This window comes from Armigeres subalbatus, unplaced genomic scaffold, assembly GCF_024139115.2.
Source record: "Armigeres subalbatus isolate Guangzhou_Male unplaced genomic scaffold, GZ_Asu_2 Contig435, whole genome shotgun sequence".
NCBI classification, from domain to species: domain Eukaryota; kingdom Metazoa; phylum Arthropoda; class Insecta; order Diptera; family Culicidae; genus Armigeres; species Armigeres subalbatus.
In genome coordinates this window covers 69848-90843 of record NW_026943189.1, presented here as the reverse complement: position 1 = coordinate 90843, position 20996 = coordinate 69848, and the positions used below count along the sequence as shown (strand labels likewise).

The window sequence follows — 20996 nt, the reverse complement described above, 5'->3', positions numbered from 1 at the left end:
TTTCGAACAAAATTTTCGATGTACCATACATCAGTTGGTAGATGTACAATTGCAGAACTATATAATTACACATCGACAGCATGTTATGTATTAACAGTAAGTGTTGATGTAGAGCTGGTATGGTGAATTCAGCTTAAAATTGTATGCTAACAATGAAGTGAATAGTGACAATATATCTTATAACGCATATGTAATTTTGAATATATGGTATGTCGTTTTTCATTATGCGGGACACTACTAAAAATCCACACATATTTATTGGCAGAAATGCATAGATTTAACTTATTGTCGCGCATATCTTTTTCTAGAATGCTGCGGCAGTCTTACACTCGCAGGCTCGACTGCGAAGGTAAACGTCAAGATAGCCGCAGTGTTAAAAGATAGGCAGAATTTTCCCGCTCAAAACAAAACCACATGCTTTTCGCGAAATGACAGCAGTGTTCGATTGTATTAGTGAGAGGCAACCGGAGTCACTGAGTACGTGGAGAGTGTTTATCATGGCAAGTGCATATGGTGGGTGAGATTTTCATTGACTCTGTTGTGTTTAGTGACCGCTGCGATTACCTGAGAAGTAACCAGCAGGAAGCCGCAGTATTCTATTTTATCTCGAGATGCATAATATGATGTATATCAGCGCACACATAACCATTCTCCATGCGAACTACTAATAAAATCTATATCCAAATAAACTTTATGTGTGGTCTCGAATTAGCAATTATTTAATTTATGTGTGGTTGTATATCGATTATATTAGGGTGGAGCTATTGCAAAAATTTATAACGGCGACACATATATCTTATATTGTCAGATTCTCTGGATGTGATACACTGCGCGGCGTTTGTAATGTTCCCAAATGGGTACTTGCACAAAACTTCACGCGGCGAATGTCTGTCGAAAGGTACGGCCGCGCCAAACGATACACCGCAATGCTATTCACCCATAAGAATCAAGTAAACGGGGTGCAGAAAGCGCGGCGGTACCTTTCCTGAAGGGTTCGCCGCGTGCAATTTTGGCAAAATCAGACAATACAGATATTTTTGGCAGTGTACCCCAACATTTATTTCAGTGTATTATCTTGGTCGAAATAAATGCGAATTTGGTCTTCTTCAAATGTCATGCGCGAGATTTTCGTTTCTGAAGGGCCACTTGACAGCAGCAGACTTGTCAGTTTGGTATAGTCTTTTTCGAAGCAGTGACGGATGGGCGAGCGCACGACCGACGGACGACGACGGCCATTCGCTCACTTTGTCATAAATGCTGCAGTGAGACGGTCGGAGATTCGAGTTTTTCGTTCCGCGAAAGGTTTTTTTCCGTTCCGTTCTGGGTTGGATTTTGTCGCGAGTGGTTTTGTGCAGTGAGCGCAGGGAAGAATTTTATCTATTGCGCTAGTGTATGTATCGAAAATTTTGCAGGAATAGTTTACCGTAGCTGATTGCAAAAACTTCTGCAATCAGCTTTTTTCTTCATCGATTAAATCTTCTGGATTCTAACATCTGGACCGAACTTGGTGTTGTTCCGTTTCCCCACAGGTTTCGAAGGCATTTTTCAGCGAATCAAAATGAAAATCTGGACCTCAGAACACGTATTCAAGTAAGTGGAAGTTCCGGCGAAAGAAGCTGACATAGGGGAGTGTGGCCATTGTGGTGGTAGTGCATATCACAAAACGAAAACGATTATGTAAAGGGCAATCATTCAGGCAGGATATTATTCTGCAATTTTTTACCTAACGGAGGTAGAATTCCGGATTGGCCTCAGGTTCGCACAAGTCTCAACCGCTTAGTAACAGTGACGACATGACCTTTGGACTTCTCAGTTGTAGGCAGTCAGACAATGATTATGAAATTGTGCCCAAGAGTTTCACGAGACCGATGAATGAATGCTTTTGGGGGGTTTGTGTTGGTGCGGAATGTCTTTGTTTCTCGGGGGGTTTTGAGCACGATCGTGCTGCGAACGTCATTCAAACAGGCATGTGAGCGCGAGGAACAGCTGTGTAGTGCAGTGATATCTTTCTGGGTTGAGGGTGAGATATGGACACGGGGGTGGGTGGTAGTTTGTGTTGTTAAACAGAAAATATTGAAGGTCTTTTGACCGTGTGTAATGGAAGAGGGATTGACGGTCACTACCACTACGAATTCATATCTGCGCTGCAGTCCGGAAGTGATTTGATCCCAAAGGTTTTTTTTTGAAACTTGTTTTTATTTACATGATAGTCCTGAATAAGGTTGAAGTCGCTCGAAGATATTCCCATCTCCCATCTCGTTTGTTGGCAAAAAAGAATGAACAGGATGTGAGAAACTTTGAGTAACTTCAATCTGCTAGTTGAACAGGACTGATATTAATTTATGTTGTTTCAGTAATTATGATCATTAGTACGATCTAGCTTGTTTTGCGGTGGAAAACCTACATGCAATGACAAAAAAGAATAGCTAATTATTATAACTGTTAAAAAGCTGACACGAAATTGAAAGCAGGTCAGTTACATTTGCAATATAGAACCATTGAAGAAAAAGGAGGTAGTCTAAATAAATGAGATTGATCAAAACTATATATATATATTTTTTTAAAACCGACTCCCTTTTTACGGGGAAAACATTAATGATTGCATGGCACTAAGCTAATTATGTACCTACGTGTTTTCATGGATAGTTAGAAATGTTAGGCTTCTCCGCTCCCATAGAATCTTACTTAATTGGTGTACAATGTCTTCCCAGTCGGTTTTCAAATTCCACATTTCCGATATCCACGTCCTGTTATAAATGGTTCTAACCATCAATAAGCCACCGTCTATGATTCAGTCTTAAAACACTCTCCTAAGGTGCATTTCTATTCCTTCTGATTCCACCCACTTATTGTACTATTATCACCTTCTTTTTTCTATCTCTTTTCAGCCACCCATGGGAAACCGTGGCCCAGGCAGCCTGGCGCAAGTACCCGAATCCAATCAATACGGCAGTGATCGGCACCGATGTGGTCGAGCGACGGGTTGTCGACGGTGTCCTCCACACGCATCGCCTCGTCAGTTCCAAATGGTACTTTCCACAGTGGGCCCAGAAGGTAAGCAATTAAGCGTATATCGTGTGCGTTGCCCGGCCCACTTTTGCTCTGTTATATGTTCCGTAGACGTGTTCTGAACCGTAAATAATTAACGAGGATAGTCTTAACCCTATATGTAAATCGGGCGTGGTTTAAAAGGTAGCAAACCTCAAATATATAATTTTGTGTTTGCGGAAGTTGAGTTGTAATGTTCATTTAATTTTTCAATGATTACCTATTTTACCCGCCATAAATTGTACTTTTGTTTCTTTATTTTGTTATCTTGGCCAACATCAAAGTATTATTAGACTAAAGAAATAATTCCAATGAACTCGACGTTAGGTACAAGCGTACAAGCCACAGTCAGTGAAGATTAGGGCAACAAAGGAGTCAATTTGGACGCTATGCGAAATAAGTTTGTCGTTAATTTTGTGTTCCAAACATTCAATTTATTTAGTACACTTTCAGTTACGCATAGAAAAATAAATTGTTCAATGTTTAATCTTATCTGGTGTGATTTTAAAATGATAAAACCAGTTAGCCTAAAATATATCAGCAACGTGATTTTTAGATCTTAGTGAGTATTCATTTTATTTCTGGTGGAAAATTCTGTCTCTTATCTCTAACGGTAATTGTTATCAGTATTTGCTTGTATCAGTCGTGTCTGAAAATCGGGAAGAAATGATTCATAGGTGCTTTATCATTCATTTCTTGATTGTCTATACACAATGGTAACGACAGTAATAATGAGACGATCTTTGATGGTTAACCGGCCAGATGCATAGCAGTAAAGCAGGGCAAACTGACAACAATTTGGCATTTTCGTTCTTAATCATTTGTTAGGTTTAAAGACACTATGTAGGGAGAAGTGGGGCAAGATTGCCATCCTAAACTCTAGCTCTGGCATATCGCAGATTTTTTTCTTAAAACCTATTCAGATTACGCCATTTATTAAGATAATTATCGTGTCAAATATAAGAAAGAAAATTGAATGTATGATGATTGGCATCAAATTACTCTTTATCATGATATTTATAATCATAAATGGCGTAATCTGAATAGGCTATTAGCCATCTATGTTGGGTCTTTTCTTTAATACTATGCTAAAATATAGATTATTAAAAACCAGTAGCGTTACCCTAACCTCAATCTACACGTGCACTGGATTTAAATCTAATGAATATTTGTGCGGAAATGCATCGAATACCTAGATTTTAGTTTGGCTTAACCCTTATGCGGCCAACAAAAAACACACGTAGATGGTCGGTAGGGTACCCTTGTTCCCATAAATTGATATTTTCATAACTTCGACAATTTTCAATCGATTTGGATAATTTTGACAGTTTTGGAAACAGAAACTCATCTACTTTCTCTCCGCTCTTAAAGTTTACAGCTTTTGTTCATGGTTATACAAGAAATTCTTGAAGTAAGGCCTAAGTGAATACATGCGTAACCAAAGGCCATTCAAGCAGTTTCAAATATACTAAATGCTGTTTGCGCTTCTCAGAATTGAAGGTGTTCACAGTATATGCTTCAAGTCATGCAAAAAATCCCTGGAGTGAGGACTTAGTCATCCAAGAAATCTCTAGAGTAAAGTCTTAGGATCTACTCGCGTAACCAAAGGCCTTTTATACAAATTCAAATCGAGCATTTTGCTGATGATGATTTTATTTTACTCTAGCGAGTGTGAGCAGTTTTGTGAAGCCTGCGCCAGCTTAGCATAGAATGCGTTCACAGTATATGTTCCGGGTCATCCAAGAAATCTATGGAGTAAGGCTTTAACACGTACGTCCCCAACCCCCATTTTACGACAAAACTCAAAATTCAGTCAATTTCTAACGGATTTTCAAGCAATCTTCTGGAATCGACCACAAAATTCCTATAGTTTTAGGAACCGAGGTCAATTTTTGTGCAATGGCCATGGTTCCGGATATATTTCGGGGAGTACTGGGGTTATCTACCTCCCGGAAAAAATGGTCACTGGCAGATCGGCTTCGAAATCCATCGTGCGACATATCAAACTTCATGATTTTGCAAAACAAGTACACTGGAGTAAATTTCGTAAATTTTAGATCGAATTGACCACTCTCTGGGTACTTCCAGGGCCTGGTTCCCTTGGGGAAGTGGCCAATATCCGTTCAATCTTGAATCTTGCGACATGTCAAACTTCATGATTTTGCAAAACAAATACAATGGAGTACATTTCTAGGACTTTCGATCGAATTGGCCACCCTCCTGGTACTTCCAGGGCCTGGTTCCCTTGGGAAAGAAGTTCCTTCACGAGTTTTTTCAAAAGACTAATTCCTTTGGACATTCCTACAGATATTCCTCCATAAGTGCCTCCAGGAATTCCTCCAGAAGTTCCTCCAGGAATTCCTCCGGAAGTTCCTCCAGGAATTCCTCCGGAAGTTCCTCCAGGAATTCCTCCGGAAGTTTCTCCATGAATTCCTCCGGAAGTTCCTTCAGCAACTCCTGGAAGAACTTCCGGAGGAATTCCTGGAGGAACTTCTCCAAGGGAACCAGGCTCTGGAAGTACCCGGAGAGTGGTCAATTCGATCTAAAATCGCCGAAATTTACTCCAGTGTACTTGTTTTGCAAAATCAGGAAGTTTGACGATCTGCCAGTGACCATTTTTCCGGGAGGGAGGTAACCCCAGTACTCCCCGGAATATATCCGAAACCATGGCCATTGCACAAAAATTGACCTCGGTTCCTAAAACTATAGGAATTTTGTGATCGATTCCAGAAGATTGCTTGAAAATACGTTAGAAATTGGCTGGTGCTACCCAGCAATTCCAATAGGATATCGATGCCAAAAATGAGACAGACCCTAAGGACCACAAAGAGTACAATTTACAATTTAATTTAATTTCTTTATTTCAGGAGCAGGGAAAAGCCCCTGGGAGTGGAGTTCCTTTCAAGCACCTTCTCCCAGAGGCATAAAACCTCCTCATCTTTTCAATCATACATACAATATTTGGTACCTCCAGTGAGAATTTTTTCTCTTTAAAGAAGGTACTTCATAGTTTTGCTACATTAGATATAACACAATTTAAATTCAGTTTGATGGTAATGGAAAGCTGCGACGAATGGTGGTAATTTGCAGTGCGTGGTGATTGGTTGATATGGGTGGCAGGGGGCGATGGATGGCGGTAGGTGGCAATGTGTGATGGTGGGTGGCGATGCATGATGGGTGGTGATGGGTGGTGGCTGGCGGAGATACAAATTAGAAAAAGCGGTGAATGTTGAAAAGTGGATGGAAAGTGCGGTCGCGATATTATAGGAGGTAAACATGGATGCTCTCTTTCAAATGTTTTCTTAACGATTTTTTGAACATGTTGAGGCTTGAAGCCGTTTTACAGTTAACAGGAAGTTCATTAAACAGCTTGCTCCCGGTATAGGCAAATTTTCTGCGATTAAACTCAGTATTGAATCTTGCTAAAGTGAGGCTTCCTTCGTATCTTGATTCTCTGTTGTAAACAGTTCTTTGGATATTTGTGTTATGGTGCGTTGAGGGATCGGTTAGAATTTTGCGTATTTGTACCAGGATTTGAAAAGCCTGAAGTGCCTTTATCGGCAAAATTGAATCAGCAGCTTCTCTATAAAGTGCGATTGTTGGGAATAGCGATGGTCTACCATTGATTATCTTCAAACACCTATATTGAATTACTTGAAGTTCTTTCATTGAAGATCGACGAGATGAGCCCCAACAAGTAACCAGATACAGAAGTATGGTATAGCCTTATCATCCACTTCCTGGGTATAAAGGTAACAATCCTCCGGAATATTCCACAAATGGAGCTTAACTTGCTTTTAAGCATATTAATATGTGCAGTCCACTTCATCGTCGAGTCCAAAACAAGTCCAAGAAAAGAATATTCATAAACTTCCTCGATCAGACATCCATGAACTTCTAAAGTATCTCGTGGAGGCGGACGTTTACGAGGAGAGTGGATAAAGTTACGTGCCATAATATCTATGTCGTCGGCGAAACCAAATAGCTGGACGGACTTATTGAAAATTGTACCACTCGTGTTAATCCCTGCTCTTCGTATTACCCCTTCCAAAGCGATGTTGAATAGCAAACACGAAAGACCATCACCTTGCCGTAACCCTCTGCGGGTTTCGAAGGGACTCGAGAATGCCCCTGAAACTCGAACTACGCACATCACCCGATCCATCGTCGCTTTGATCAACCGTATCAAAATCAGCTAACAAACGCTATTTTTGCCAGAAAATCAGTTTTTTATTTTGCTGGCGCACGACTTTGCGGATTTTTTCCGAGCTGCAGATATAAAAACTGAGTGTGTAAAGCACGCGCGGAGGCACAAGGAACCTGTATGGACAAGACTAGTTGCTGTCGTCAGATTCGTATCGAGTCCGGTTGACTTGGTAAACCATTTGATTCAAACTCCAGAACATTATGGAGAACTTAGAACATCTGATTTGGGTATAACCCACTTACAAATCATTCGTGTGAGCTGTATGAACTAGCTTGGACATGACGGGTTTCCATTGGCATGAGTTTTCGTAGATTTGCTTATCGTCTTTTGTCAGTATAGAGGCCACTTGAGAGTCGCTAGAGATATTCAGAAAAAACATATTGTTCACTCATAGTATTGCCAATACTAAACTAGTGTTTTAATTTTTTTTAACCAGAAAATGATGCACAGTACTCATGTACATCGAAATGAACTGTATTTTGATAAAAACATCCTTACTCACACCCCTCTAGGGAAAAAGTGAGCATCCCTAGTAACATAACTCACCAATACGGTAAAACTAGATGATATGCATATGGGTAAGACATCCAAGACCATACTGAGGTTGGCTGGGTTCGATTCCCGGTGCCGGTCTAGGCAATTTTCGGATTGACTTCCCTGGGCATAAGTATCATCGTGTTAGCCTCATGATATACGAATGCAAAAATGGTAACCTGGCTTAGAAACCTCGCAGTTAATAAGTGTGGAAGTGCTTAATGAACACTAAGCTGCGAGGCGGCTCTGTCCCAGTGTGGGGATGTAATGCCAATAAGAAGAAGAAGAAGACACCCAAGAAAGAGTTATAAAAATCGGTCAAAAGACGCCTGAGATACAGCTGTTTGAAAATGTATATTTCCCATGATTTTCTGATCACGGTATTCGGCGTATTTGTTTGCCAAAAATACTACGCATCAAAATATGTCAGATCTCACATGGAACAATATAATCAAATATAAATGCTCACTATTTATTTATTTATTTCATAACAATTACATAATACATAAATAGTCAAACGAGAAATGCCGTGGCAAGATGGGTCAAACAGCGGGGCAAGAAGGGTCACCTTTAAATTCTGCAATTAATATTATTTTCATTCACAATATTAAATTACACACAGATAGATAGCTTTATTGCCAATAATTTTATTGAATAAAAAAGGATTTTTAAACTTTGAATGAAGAAATGGCACTACATTCAAAAATGGCTGCAATTTCTTTCCGTCCGTGTATTTCTTTCTTAAAGAGAAAAATATACATTTTATTGACAAATTAATAAAATTGTACAAAAACGTCTTCTTCGGACGAGAAGACAATGATGATGATGATGATGATGATGATATTTGCAATCGAGGAGCGCGAACATTTCGCGCTATCGATGTTGGGCATGAATTCACTCCCTTTCTTTCTGAACACTAATTATGCTCAAAAGTAATATTAAATTAATGCAACCAGCAATGGAAAACATGTTTTGAATACGAACTATGCCCATCAGTATGTGCTGACCCATCTTGATCTATTTGGAAGATCATGTTAGAAATAGAGGTGTGCGCCGGTCCGAAAATCGTCAGCAGCGGCGTTTGTCGTAATTTTGGTTGGCGGTGGCGGCGACGTAAATCGGCGTGGATTTTTTTGCGTTTATTTCTTGAAGATATTTTTCTGATTTTTTTCCGGGCACATTCAAGTCACTAAAGAGAGTACATTTTAAATACCGCCGAAAAAAATCTGATGTTTTTACTTTTCTCGGCATTCTTTTTGAATTTTTTAGAGAAATTCTCCGAAATTTAAACGATTTTTTTTTCAAAGTTTCCGCAGGATTGCAACGAAAAGTTCTTTGGATTTCAACGAAAAATGGTTCAGAATTCCCATAGAAAATTATACAGAACTTGCAAGCGATTTTTTTTTTTAATTTATATGGAAATTTTTTCGGAGTTTTCACGTAAAATTTCTGAAGTTTGTACTAAAATTCTTCAGAATTTCTACGTTTTGATTTTCTCGTACACCAAGGTGTAACGAAAAGGCTATATATTCACTTCCAAGACGATTTTGTGATAGAAGGTCCGGAAACCCATAGTGTTATTTATCAATCGACTCAGCTCGACGAATTGAGATAATATTTGTCTGTGTGTATATGTGTACGTGTGTGTATGTATGTGGGCAAAATAAAACTCATACTGAGTCACTCATCTTTTAGACACTTATTCGACGGGGAATCCTGTCCCATTGTTTCCTATTGAAAATTGGCCAAATCGGACTATCGGATCATGTTATGGCCAAAATACGATTTATATACAAAAAACACGCTAAGAAATTCTCACTCATTTTTTTAGTGTACATATCTAATCGCTAGGTGGGTCAATCAGGTTTTTTTTTTATTTTTACGGATAACTCTCGGTATTGTGCATAAATCCCAAAATTTGATCTCCACATTTGGCTTTGCGCGCCGAGCACTTAGCGCCAGACTCAGCGACAAGAAGCCATTTGGCCAAAATGAGGCGGCCAGTTAGGCGGAACGGTTATTAGACCGAAGACAGTTTAACCTAAATTTTCTTTTGGCCTAAGGTCGAAATGGGCGTTTGACCGAATAAGTAATCTCGCCGAAAATGCCGTTCGAATGGAATGGTCAGCATTTTCGGCAAATTTACCTATTTGGCCAAACGAATCGAATTGCAAAAGAAACTATTAACCCAATGAGCAGTTCGGCCGAACGACATTTCGGCCTTATATCCATTTCGGCTAAACGACGTTTTCGGCCAGAAGGTTGTCGATATACAACCGAAAAAAAACATTCGGCCAAACTGGTAATCTGGACCAAATAATTGTTTGGCCTATAAACTGGTCTTGGCTGAAAATTCAGTTTGGTCAAAAAGGTCTTTTGGTCGAACATGTCGTTTGACCGAATAGATCATTTGGCCGAAAATCCAGTTTGGTAGAAATGGTGTTTTGGCAGAATGAGTCATTTGGCCCGAAAATGTTTTTTTCTGCCAAACAACCATTCGGACAAACGACTTTCCCGACAAAATGATCAATTCAACTGAACGACATATTTGGCCGGTTGTCCATTTCGACCAAACGGCATTTTGGGCCAAAGGGTTCGGCCGAACGACAGAAGTGCGAGTCGCGAGATCCTGGTTCGTGCATTGTGCGGTGAGTAAATAAATTAGCGCAATACTGGACATGTTCGTGATAGGACACAAAATAGTCTCGAGATCTGGGTATATGTATTGCTCGGTGCATTGTTCGTCGGAGAGTAAATAAATTAGTGCAAGATTGGGCGCGTATGTCGACAGTTTGCATTTGCCAACAGGCATGCATGGTGTAATTTTTTTTTACATTTTTTTAACCGGGGGTTCTTAAAGTTTCAACGAGAAATTCCTCGGAATTCCCACTGGTTTTTTTCTTCTTAGTTTTTACGTTTTTCGAAGTTTCAACAAACAATTGTATGGGATTTTCAAGGAAATCATTAGCATTTTCACAAAAAAAATCTCTGAAATTTCAGCATGATATCAATCGGAAAGTTCTACGGAAATTCCATTGAATATTTGGACTTCTGCAATCCTGTGTACTGTTGCCAATTTTAATCGGCGTGAAAAATTATATATCAGCGGCGTGACAAATCTTAAACGGCAGCGCGCGTTTTATAGAAAGTGTGTTACGCATACACCTGGTAGCGAGTCACTTTTTAGTGACTTGGTCACTATTTTAAGTCTAGTCACTAAAAAGTCACTATTTCCATCCAAAAGTCACTAAAGTCACTATTTTTACATTGCCTGTTGTAAAAAAGTTCAAAATAAAAACCATTTGTACTTCAACCAATCAAATGTGAATCTGATAGCTATATCACAGACAAACAGGCATAACACATTGAACATTTACTCGTCAAAATCATCGTCGTGCAAACACTAGCGTCATCTGTTGATTTCAGTTAGTTTAGCAAATCACGAACCAGATGGCGGTAGTGAACAAACGTCACAATCGAGCAAATCCTATGAGCGCGCCACGAGTGATCGATTGGCCAGTAAATCAGTGAACGATGTAAATTTTACGAGTGTTATGTCTGTTTGTCTGTGGCTACATATTAAATTTGGGGAATATGCACCAAAGAAGTTCCAAGTGTGTTGTGAAAACCTTGAGGTTATTTCCGATTCATGTCAACTATGATCTTTTTCTTCACGAATGGGTTTTGTTAAATGCCAAAAACAAACCTCAAATAAAGAGTACATACAGAATTGAACAACCTACCAACCTACCTCAACCGTTAACAACCTACCTCAGTTTCATCACATGACAATGATATTTGATGTTTTTCAACGTCAGGGAGAGTAATGAACGATAAGGGCGTCAATGACAGAAAGTACATTATGATTGTTAAATGGTTGTTGAATCCGTTTATGATTGTTAAATCCGCCTTGCGACCATTCGAGACAAGTCTCGAGAAAAAAAAATTATGCAGGTTATATCAGTAGTAATTCTGGCACAAGCCACTAAATTCAAAACTTTTTCATTAAAATTATTTTAGAAATATCACATTTTTATAAAAAAGTTTCTGTATATTAACAATTAAGCATAGAAACCCAAAAACTAGTGTGAAGGTGTATGAATTGGCCGAATTTTTAAAATGTAAAATAAAACATGAAACTAATTAGATTTTAAAGATTTTTTTTAACTCGAGATTGTTTGGCCACCAATTTTTAATCAACTTTAATAATAAAGTCTGCCATTTAGCAATTAAAGCTTATTAGAATTTCTGGATGTCTAATAAGAAACCATGTTTTTATTTAATTTTCAACATTTTCCTCAGAATGCCACGTCGAGCTCAAAATCTCAGAAACTTCATTTCAATTTGTTATTAAACCATACTTTAATATTAGGTAAAATCGTATTTTAAAAAAGTATTTATTATTTTAATTACTTTATATGTTTCAAACAAATGGTCAAGTCGAGTCAAGTACGAGACACTGAAGACGGCCTTACTTTTGAGGTCGAAATACGTATCTGTCAAGATACAATTCAATGGGATTGTATAAACTCGTCTTATGATAGGTGAAATGGTCCTACCAAAGATCTGTAAGCTTTGTGGTTCCAAATAGTTCTCCGTCAAGGAATCAATTATATCATTTTACACAACATGTAACTAACTACCCGTTTCCATGACGCCGGGTAGATACCTTCTCGTGGTGTGTTACTTAATATGAGGTACCATGATCACACTTCTTCTAACTGATCCAACGAATATCATCCTTAATATCCAACTCCGTGGTATTTATGAAAATGTCGCAGTAACTGGCCTATTGCTTCCATCCTCTCCTTCCTTTTGATGAAGAGGCGTGGCCAGTCGCAGTAATTCTCATGCTTTTGTTGTTTTTACATTTTCATGATTTCTGACTGCATTCTAGATAAGGATTTCATGAATAAAACACCAGTTTGTAATCTACGAATTATACCGAAGCAATGCTAATGCAACTTGTAGCTCTATACCCGTTTCAAAATTTTATATAAAAGTTACTATTTGGTCACTTTTTCTGGAATTGAAAGTCACTATTTGGTCACTTTTTCGTCATCACTGGTCACTAAAGTCACTATTTTGAACGGCATTCATCGCTACCAGCCCTGCGCATAAGAAACAAAGCTGAAAAATATTTTACCTTGCCATACTCTACCAAAATGAAATTTTATCATCAAAAATCGAGTGACAATAAAGTAGAACCAAATTATTCCTCCTACAAATTCATAATCTCCACATTAAAATGTATACGATGCTCAAAAACGGCACTGACCCATCTTACCCCGTGAACCATCTTGCTCCGCCCAACCCTACCTATCAAAATATTGAAAAACTCAAGTGTACAAAGTAACCCAGCATGTCAAAAGAAGCCCCGCACTCTATCAGAGTTGTTGTGTCACGCTGGTCACTGTCTAATCCCATGACAGGATTTTCGCAATTTTGCAGATAAGTGCATAGATAATAGACTTGAGCATGAGCAGAAAAGATATTACCTAGTTAGAGTTTCTATGGTAAACAACTTTCCTATATATAGTGGCATTACAGTAGTATGATACATTGCAATTAACTGCAAGATTTATATCTGATAGGCTATTCTGACTGCTAATGTGATAAAGTAAAAAAAAAATCTTGATGCCCATGTTCACTCAGCTAGGTTTCACTGTACACCCGATTCTGTTTTTACACGGATTTTTTTTATACGGCCGTGAAAAAAAAATTCCCTACAATTTTTTTTGTAAAGTTGCTCCATTTTGCATGATTTGTCGAGAAATTATAAAACTTTTTTTACACGGAACGCATCCCCCGTGTAAAAAAGAATAGGCTATATAGATAACTTGATGAAGCTTATAGTCTGCGTCCATATGAGTATAAGTGACCCTAATTCTCATTACGCCCCGGTATGCCGGAAAATTGTTTATAGTGCACTAAATTTTGTTACGGAAAGGTCATGATCATAAGGACAACATAGGTGTTCATTCTTGTATTCAAACATGTACTTCATTCCGTCGCGACGGTGGCACCAATAAAATTTTAAAATAGAAACAGAAAAATCGCCATAAAAAAACAATTTCACTCGTCACTCTACAGGTACGTAACGAAATATGTATCCATTAACTACGTAACGCAAAAATGTATTATATTCAACCCTCCCTCCCCGTACATCAAACTTTTTGTATGAAGCATTTAAAAATCGTGTATGAATCGTTACACCCTCTTCCCCTCTAAAGTGTATGTGTAAATAATTTATGGATGTTTCCTAGGCGCTCGAAGAATTAGTCTCGTCACACTATCAGTTTAGCTGAAGAGCATCGGCTCGTGTGAGTTCGCGACTGCTTGCCTGCCAGTAAATAAATTTATCACACTTGACTTGGATCACATTGCCTGGCCGGTATGAACCTATATTTGACCGGACGTCACTGACAACAAATGCTGAATATATGCTAATTGACTGCACTCAGTTCGTTTGATTGAGAATATTGGGCATATACCTATATACGGTTGGGTAGCATATGCTGTTTGAATTGCGAAGCCCTCAATGGAATGAACGGATTACATACTTACTTGCTGGTCAGATGCCCTAGCCCACTAGCACGTAAACATTTATTTTTACCGACAGATGGTTTAAAATAAGTCGCGAGCATTACGTCGTAGTTAGATAGTATGCATATTGCACACTTTCTGTTTCATATATGAAAAGGCTTCTTTTTTGATTACTTGTACATATACAAATTGGTCTAAACGGCGATGTATCGACTCTTTGCTAATTTTTACTTTATTCTACCCCAGCTTTCCAACGAATGTGCGTCAGCTGTTCGTCACCTCGTTGTGAATATTTTTCTCGTTTTTCGTTGTAGGTGGATGTGACATTCGTACGTACCGTAAAGCAGCTACAGATGTTCGATTATATAATAACGGATGCCGTAAAAGTGGTGCACGCTTTCAAACTTTGGTCACTGAACTTCAACTGTAATATATAAATTATGACTGGCAAGAAACCTCTTTGCGAGGTTTTTATAGGCCAAATTGTATTCGTTTGTAGAAAAATTTGGGCGCTTGCTCACCGTTATCGGCTACCGGATTAGGTGCATTTATCTAGATAAGACATATGGCAGACTGAATTTATTCCATTTCAAATACGATTCACACTTTTTGTCAACCCTATCAAGTTTTTGATTGATCGATTGAGGTATTTCCAAACGTTTTACGGGGAGCCATATAAATTATTGCCACTATTTACTTAGTATGATTGCGAAGCATTGTCGCTTCAGAAGTGTGCTGTAAGTCACGGAAGTTCCTTTATTAAGTATAATAAAATCAATATAGAAATCGTTCATTTCAAAATGGAAATGAATTTTGAATTTTGGAAACAAGAAAAAATAAACTTGATGAAATAAGATTCTAGTTTGTATTATATTGTTTATTCGTTTATTATGATGCAGTGTTAAACAATCTGTTTTATTGAATATCAGTTTTGCTAACGTTATCATCTCTTCTGTCTGGCTAGATAGCTCCCTATCAGCTTCATTTCGCGGCACGTATGACTCAACGTGATCCCCTTTTCACATGTGCGAATATTTTTATTCGCTATAGTTTCACTTCCACCAGCTAGTGTATAATACGCTGCATCCTAAGAACACAAGTTGCATGTGACTTACCTACACACATAGAACGTTGCGCTCGTGTAATTTCTTCACAGTCCGTCTTCCCGCGTCATCGCAATTTCCGTCAGAGCGGATTGCTTTATTTTTACTGCCGTCCTTGCGCTTACCTTTGACACACAAAAGCAGCCAAGCTAACGACCTATGTATGTTCTGTTTCTCTTCCACCCACAGTTGATCGGTTCGCCGAACGTATGCTACGCCAGTGAACACTCCACGGTGGATCCGGCCAAGAAGCAGATGACACTCAAGACGATCAACCTCACCTTTGGCAGCTTCGTGTCGATGTACGAAACGCTCCGCTATGTGCCGCATCCGACGGATCCGAGCAAAACACTGCTGAAGCAGGAAGCCACCGTACAGGTCGAAGGGGTGCCCCTCAACCGATACATGGAGGATGTGCTGACGAAGAACATTAGCACCAATGCCGGCAAGGGTCGCCAGGGTCTGGAATGGGTGATAGGGAAGCTGAACTCGGAGGTACGTCTTGAAGGTTTCATTGATTATCGTGTAGGGAATCTTTGTTAGATTAGACTAGTCGGTAGTATTGCGCCTCTGAACTAGCTGAACCTGTTCACTGTCGTGGCAATTTTATGAACATTTCTCTATCATCATCGCAGGTAAAAGAACTGGCCAATTCCGCAGCTACAAGCACCAACGATCTTCTAAACCACACGAAAAGTCTCTGGACGACATAACGGATCAGGCGCGAAAGAGCATGGACGAGCTCAGCGCGAAAGCGCAGAAAATCCACGTATAGTAACAAACGATGCACGGCGTCACCGAGCACAGGTGCTTCTACAGGTGTCGCTGGTGCTAGTGAGACCGCCTCATCCCGCCGCCGTCGCCGTCATCATCATCTTCTACTAGTTCAAGTACAAGCGCAGCATGCCCAACACAAAAGTCATCGGCGTCAGCGGTAGGGTCGGCGACCGGGACTCCTACGTCGAAATTCAGGAATGAAAATGAAGGATTCTCCTCCAGTTCATCGACCGGCCCGTTTCGAACGAGTCGCAATAGTAGCACCGGTGCATCAAGTTCATCCAAAATACAACAGAGTATTGTTCAGCAAATCATAGCGATGACAACACTACAACAAGGAAAGCACCATCGACATCGACGTCATCAACATCCTCATCATCATCCTCGCCTTCATCATCTTCTTCGACAACTAGAACAAGTAGGTTTCCACCGCCAACTGCTTCGTCATCCTGATTTTGGGCTTATTTCGCATGGTGCACTTTGCGCAACAACCCAAACTCAAATCCTTCAGATTTCAATTGTATACTATTTTGTTATTAATTTCCGTTTTTTTTGTTTGCAAATCTCCTCTCTTCTGACCTCAGTTAGTTGATACCCGTTCGGATTCAAAATTACGTAAAAAAGCATAGTTTTTCATTATTTATTTTATTATGTTTAGTACAAATTGAATCGTGAGAATCGACTAAATAACAGTTCGCACACCGGATTCTTCTCTCTGATCCTGCCATCCGAAAAAATACTTTTCTTTAAATTTTCTGCAAAATGTCGACTATCCTATAGTTTAGTTTTTAGAAAATCTTCATACTATTACAAATGCTTATTTCCATCACCCACCAATAAGCTTCAAGGGCATAGTGATAAGCATATTACCTAAATTCCGTACACCAAATATACCGATCTAATCGTACCCAGTCCAAAAACACCAGCGGATTAGCATCGACTTTGGCACCGATCCGATCGAGAGAAACGAGGAAATCAATTAAATATTGCAAGTATCGTGTAAATATATCTAATTACTAATTAATTACCAATTAACCAAAATGGTATATCATGAAGTGATTATTTAGCTTTAATTCAATAAGCTATTAGTATTAATAGGTCCTTCGTAAAAATGTGGATTCAATATATTAGATGAAAAAAACATAAAAATATTTGCAACCTTGAAGCTTTGAAGTCTTTCCCCAATCCCCCAAGCATATGTACCCAACATAAAATGGAAGCGTTGAAACAGTAACTGCGCATCTAACCAATATGCACACATAACAAGAAAGTTTTTTTTTTCGTGATAAAGGCCACAGGGAGAGAGGGATTCTGGGGTAAAGATCCAAATTGGTCTAGTGGGTGCACAACACGAAGGCAGAAAGGTGGCACGGAAATAGACAAACATTCCTGTGGAAGCTAATAGATTTTTGATGGTAAAGCACATGCACAATGAACCTTGAATTTTGAAATTTCCGTGTTTTGTGTAATGCGAATGTTTTGCAGTTAAAATAGATTAAATAATTTATCATTGACAATTGACCTTAGTGAGACGTGCGATAGCAATTTAATGGTGGAATTTAAGAGAAACTATGGAAAATTAATGCCGAACTGGAAACAAATGCAGACCATATTCACAAACCGAACACAAAACACATTTGTCAGTCAATAACGTTTGAATTGTTGTAATGTTTCAGATAAAGAGAATTCAAAGCTATGTGAGTGTGATAGCTTGGTTTCCATACATCTTCAAATGTTGTGAATTGTTTTATTTATTTGGATCCGAAAGCCTTTAGGTATTCACAAACATTAGATCATCTGTCTCTGGGTCTGCCTCTGAAATGATGTTCTGCTAAATCCCAATCTCGCATCAGCGAAAAAAAGTTTTCTAATGTGGAGGAGAATCGCCGTTAAAAGGATACCATTCACTAATTATCATCTTTCTAAGCCGTTAAACCTTAATTTTAACCTTGAAACACAAACGGAAAGGCAATAGGCATCATAGAACAAACTGCAAGTTTCAAAGTAGGGTCTTTGTGTATCAATAATCGACGAACGGTACTCTTGTATATGCAAGGCGAAAGAAAGAACCAGCAAAGCATGTGAAGCTTCTCTGTCTAATGCACGTTGTTCAGTAAAGCTTGTCTTCCACCACTAGGCGCGCTAGCGTTTAAAAATCATGGAGGGACCACATTCCTATATACATATGTTATGTGCTTAAATCTTAACCCTTAAATGCGCAATGTGATTCGTCCTTAAAAGGGGAAGGCACATATGGCATAATGACATTTCACATAATGCCAATTGGCATAACGAGTGTTAGGGCCATTTGGCATAATGTGTTGAATATCCTAACCATCTCCCGCCAATGGTATCTGTAGAACACCATCAAATTTTGCATTTTCTAACCTACATCGAATCGTTTCAACAACAAAAATCAATTTTTGGCACATCTTTATAGTTTCATTAGACTGCAAATATAATCAATTTTAAGTACAAATACAGTAATATCCCGATTTTATCCCCCCCTGGTGAATTTTGGGGTGACAAAATAGGAAACGTTACAAATAAGGTTATTAGGTATAATCTAAAACTGGATACAAAACTACTTATATAACAACATCAAAGAGGAGGCCAGTGACATTCAAGATCCTTGATCTCGATCCAGTATTTCATGTTGAATTCGGTTGCTGAATGTAGATGATGTGATGCCGTCGAAGTCGTATAGTGAGTAAAATTCGTATCCCATATTTGAAGGAACGAAAGTCTAGGTAAAGGAAATTCCTAGAGCGGAGAGTCCGTGCTAGAGCGTATGGATTCCGAGTTGACTCAGTATTACAGGACTGCCGATGCCTCCATTCAAAACATTGGCGGGGAAATTCGCCTACGCCATAACGCGCCTGTTTTTGAGGGTATCGAGGCCTAGCAGTCGACCCCGTCGGCATATGAAGGAAGAATTTCTGGGTTATTCCATGGGAGAAACCATAGAGCGTAGCGCACAAATTTTAGTTGGACGGATTTCAGTCTTGCGATCCAAACAGATTGAAATGGGCACCACACATTCATTTATTTAGTTTACATCTAAACAGATAACACTGAATCAACAATTTGACGCCCCAATACACGGTTCGAGGTCGCATCTCTCCATCCTCGAATGCGTCCCACGCTCGCCAAGTCGTTTTGTACCTGTTCTGCCCACCTCGCTCGCTGTGCTCCACGCTTTCTAGTACCTGCCGGATCGGAAGCGAACACCATCTTTGCAGGGTTGCTGTCCCGCATTCTTGCAACATGCCCTGCCCATCGTACCCTTCCGGCTTTAGATACCTTCTGGATAATGGGTTCGCCGTAGAGCTTGGCTAGCTCGTGGTTCATTCTTCGACGTCACACCGTTTTCTTGTACGCCGCCAAAGATGGTCCTAAGCATGATGCGCCTTCGTATTTCACGACTAACATTGTTATCAGCCACCAGTCCAACTTTTGTTGCTTCACGTTTCAGGCGGGTGTACAGTTCTGCCCCCTTTGTAAATGTTCGGCCGACAATGTCCATGTAATCCGCGAAGCAAATAAATTGGCTGGATCTGTTGAAAATCGAACCCCGGCTGTTACACCCGGTTCTCCGCATGACACCTTCTAGCGCAATGTTTATTTGTTCATTTGTTTATTTATGGTGTACATCAACAGATTGTTCGTAATCCTAATGATGATTTAAAACTAGTATTGTCACTACAATAATAACTGATTAACAAAATAGTAAAATCACAACGAAAAATAATATTGTCATGGGACTTAAATACACTTATCTAACATATGCGCGTCAGCTACTACGACGAAAAACATTTACAAAACTACGGCGAAGTGCATATCAAGTGGTAGTCAAATACTGATGCCACCCTATTAAAAACTCTCTGTAGCCCGTTCAGTGCGTTGCGAAGGAGAAGAAGAAGTCTCAACATTATGATATTCCACAATGGCCAATGCTGCACGTTAATGTTAATGTGTTGCAGAATGTCGGGACAATCGATCCTTCCTTGTATAATATCAGCGACGGTCAGTGCTCTGCTTACACTACCCGCCAAAAGTATGGAAGCGCAAAAATAAATATTGCAACACCTACTTTGAATATTGCAACACCCCCAAAAATGTTTAGCATCACTCCCATATTCCCATCGGATCTTTTCCATTTAGAATAATGGGACCTTCAACAAAATTGTTCACGACGACAAGTGCATTAGGCCGGACGTCAATTTAGCTCCCTGGGTGCCTTGGCCACCGGGTGGACATCCGGATGCTCCGGATTCTGGAACACGTGTGAAGTCACAATTTAAAAAATGCATTCATTCCAGTGAGAGGCGGTTTTCATCATCTTTCGTAATCGCAATATAACAGGAAAATCAATGCTGACTGACGTTTGCTTGACCAGATAGTGGTAGCCTCCCACTGATTCTCCGGGAGTTCCGGAACATCCGGTAAAGTGGTCAATTATTAATATTCGTCCCAGAAAGCTGCGATTTTTTCTAAACGGTTTGCGGAGGCATTATGAGAGAAAAATCAATGAAAGCATCACTAATTGACCCCAGGTGGTCTCCCAGTATTATATTCCTCCGGAAGATCCAGAATATCCGGTAAAGTGGTCAATTATTTAAATTCGTTCCAAAACGTTGAGATTTTTTCTAAACGTTTGTGAAAGCATTGTCAGGGAAAAATCAATGAAAGCATAACTAATTGATCCCAGGTGGTCTCCCAGTATTCCTCCGGAAGATCCGGAAACATCCGGTAAAGTGGTCAATTATTTAAATTCGTAC

General features: G+C 39.4%; 1 protein-coding gene across 1 annotated transcript; it reads left to right on the top strand.

Moving 5' to 3' along the window:
• Positions 1–1227: 1227 nt before the first annotated feature.
• Positions 1228–17948, top strand: LOC134204182 (protein slowmo-like). Its single transcript, XM_062679007.1, is given in 6 exon segments — positions 1228–1390; positions 1530–1590; positions 2889–3054; positions 15628–15933; positions 16074–16128; positions 16131–17948. Coding segments are annotated over 5 exon segments (642 nt in total). The 5' UTR covers positions 1228–1390; positions 1530–1558; the 3' UTR covers positions 16214–17948.
• The last annotated feature ends 3048 nt before the right edge of the window (positions 17949–20996 follow it).